We start from the raw sequence: 2,786 nt of genomic DNA, 5'->3' as shown, positions 1-2,786 counted from the left end.
CACATTCACACAGTGATGCACAGCATCAGAAGAAATTTGGGGTTCAGTATCTTGCTCAAAGACACTTGGACATGCAGCACTTCGACTTCCCTCCTGAGCCACAGCCACCTGTTATAGGGAATAAGGCATTCCTCTTGGATTAACTCCCAGCTCATTAAAGTTTTTTCTCCACTTAAACATATATTTTCTTGTTCCTTGGATGTTTGATCTTGGAGAATGATGTCTGTGCAGATTTTGACATCAGAATTTTCGGTGTGCTCATTGAAATCTGATTTTAAGGGGCGGGGCCTACAAGCAACCATTTGGAAGTCAGTCCTGGTCTTTAAGAGACGAACAAAACTTGCATATTCAGATATTCTGGATTTTTAAATTTAACTAGAAGGAGGAGATGCCTTCTTAACGAAATTATACTTTTTTGTGGAAAAAACATATCAGATGGATGTCATTGTTCCAAGCAGACTATTTGTACCTATGTCTTAATACATATGTAGAGGGAATCTTTAAGTTTTCATCTGAACTACTGGATGTCTCCCTACAGAGAAACATGATGAAACCCATTTTGTTTACAAGTTCATTATAGAGTTTATGTGGGACAAGTTGGAGCTGGTTACCAAATTTGTTTTAATGGACATCTCCTATAGGAGTTCTAGCTGATGATATGTTAACAGCTCACACAGTAGTTCCTGCATGCAGTTGTCATGATGTGCAATAATGTGACTGAAAAGGCATAAAGACTTAAAAATATATACATATTCACAATTTTATTATCAAAACCAACAGATAACATTTATTTCATATGGCTTTACATCTGTTTTCTTTTATTTATTGTTTTATAATTTACTTTGATGTATTTTATATTCATATCATGCCATTGTGGAACAGCATTAACAGAACACACACAAAGCCAAAAAAAAAGACATATATTGACTTTGATGGTTTTAAATTAAAGGCACTGTTTCCTAAAATTTATAAAAGAAACAAGAACACTCTCTTCATGATCATCATCATTACTATCAGTGTCAGCATGATTAATGTCTCACAATCATTGTTACATAAGATGTCTGGTTATATCATCAGAGCACTGGGAGTGCTGGTAGAACTTCCTCAGTTGGTACTAGAGAGGCAGGTAGCTGGGAGGCTGCAGTAGGTCCCTCTTGCCGTAGGTGCCAGATCCCACGTTGGTCGGTGCGTAGACTGTACCGATAGTGTTACTGGAGCGGACCAGGAAGTCTGCTAGCCTTTGGGTGACGCAGGTGGCTGTGTTGCACTTTCTCTTCGCTATGTGGTGACTGGGAAGAAAGTACAGAGTTATAAAAAACTTGTAAATAGAATGTTTTTCATGTAATAAAGATTTAATACAGCTGCTGATATCTATAAAAGCTGTCACCTGTTCATAGCTGTAAGCCCCCTTTGCGGCCGTGCACCCATGAGGCCGAGGAATGGGTTGGAGATTAGCCCAGGAGCTAACCAGCCGTCACTGTCTGGGAGAGCACTTTCCTGCTCGCTGGATGAGTTGGGACTGAAGTACCTGAATCACACAGGGAAAAGGGCCAAACCATTTCACACTGATAGCTGAAGATACCCTCTTCAGAACATCCACTAGCCCCGAGATCAAGAAGAAAAAGTGGCCACTTAGCGCCCCCCGGATTGCACAATGAGGCACTTTCCCAAAGACGAGCACAATCAGTGCCCTGTTGCTCCTCACGCAGAACATTACAGCCCTTCTTATCGCACAATTTCCATGATATTCAGCTACTTGTATGCTGACCTGCAGTTAAACTCCTAGATCGGTTTCCTGCCTGTTAAGACAATAGTCATTTAAGCTGGTGTCTGATCTAATATGATCAACATTTCACCCAGGCCCGGTACCACGAGGGGTCTTAAGGGGGCTTAGCCCACTCAGTTGTATTTCTTATCCCTCTGTTTAAGCTTTATATATAGAGAGAAAAATAACAACAATTATGGCTGAGATACATATGACTATTGTGTATCTGTTGTTTCAGAACCACGGACAGCGTTGTTTGTTTTGTGTAGGCGACAGGGAAGTGAAGGGACATTCAACCAGAGAGAGAGAAAGCTGCAAGCCGTAAACAGCTGTTTCTGTGGCTCCCTTGCTGATTTTGACAGAATTTAAAAAATATTTAGCACACTCTTAATATACATTCATTTGCAAGTGCATTGAAGTGAAACAGTAGCTTTATATTGTTATTTTGCCTTCCTGAGGCTATTGCACATTTAAATAAATGAATTGTATTGTCTAATGTATAAACTCTGCACCTAATCTTAGACCACTATTTTTCTTTTTACAAGTCATTGCACAGACCAAAAAGCTCATTGCTTGTTTGTAATATAATACACTTACCTGTAACTTGGGGCAGTGGTGACGCAGCGCAGCAACACAAGCAGCATGAGGAGAAGCACAGGCACCCTCAGGTGATACATAATGTAGGGTGATTACCTGAAACAGCAAAGAAGATTTGTTTTATTTTTTAGAATGAACCTTTATTTAAATACAAAGACCTGGCCAAAAGACACCAGCGCAGAAACTTACCTATGCATGTACATTATCAGGACTAGTGTAATTAACAAATACAAACAAGAATAAAATGCTGTAATTAAGATATTGGTATTGGTAAAATATTGAGTGTTCCCTGTCTAATTCTGGATTTGAAAAGTCATCATTATAAGAACAAAAAGACAAGTACAGTTAATTCTATACAATCTATAATTTTACTTTGACAGTAATCCACCAGCCTCCAACAAGGATTAACCAGTTCAACTCTGAT

At 39.2% G+C, this 2,786-nt stretch overlaps 1 protein-coding gene across 1 annotated transcript; it reads right to left on the bottom strand.

The window, feature by feature from the left end:
* Nucleotides 1-1,114: 1,114 nt before the first annotated feature.
* On the bottom strand, nucleotides 1,115-2,442 carry LOC118341364 (islet amyloid polypeptide). The gene is made up of 3 exons (XM_035679617.1): nucleotides 2,363-2,442; nucleotides 1,388-1,528; nucleotides 1,115-1,289 (listed from the first exon to the last, which is right to left on the bottom strand). The coding sequence occupies exons 1-3, from the start codon at nucleotides 2,440-2,442 to the stop codon at nucleotides 1,115-1,117; spliced, it is 396 nt and encodes a 131-aa protein (XP_035535510.1).
* Nucleotides 2,443-2,786: the final 344 nt, after the last annotated feature.

This window comes from Morone saxatilis, unplaced genomic scaffold (assembly GCF_004916995.1).
Source record: "Morone saxatilis isolate NCDOM2014 unplaced genomic scaffold, NCSU_SB_2.0 Contig10, whole genome shotgun sequence".
Classification (NCBI taxonomy): Eukaryota; Metazoa; Chordata; class Actinopteri; family Moronidae; genus Morone; species Morone saxatilis.
This window is presented reverse-complemented; position numbering and strand designations above follow the sequence as displayed.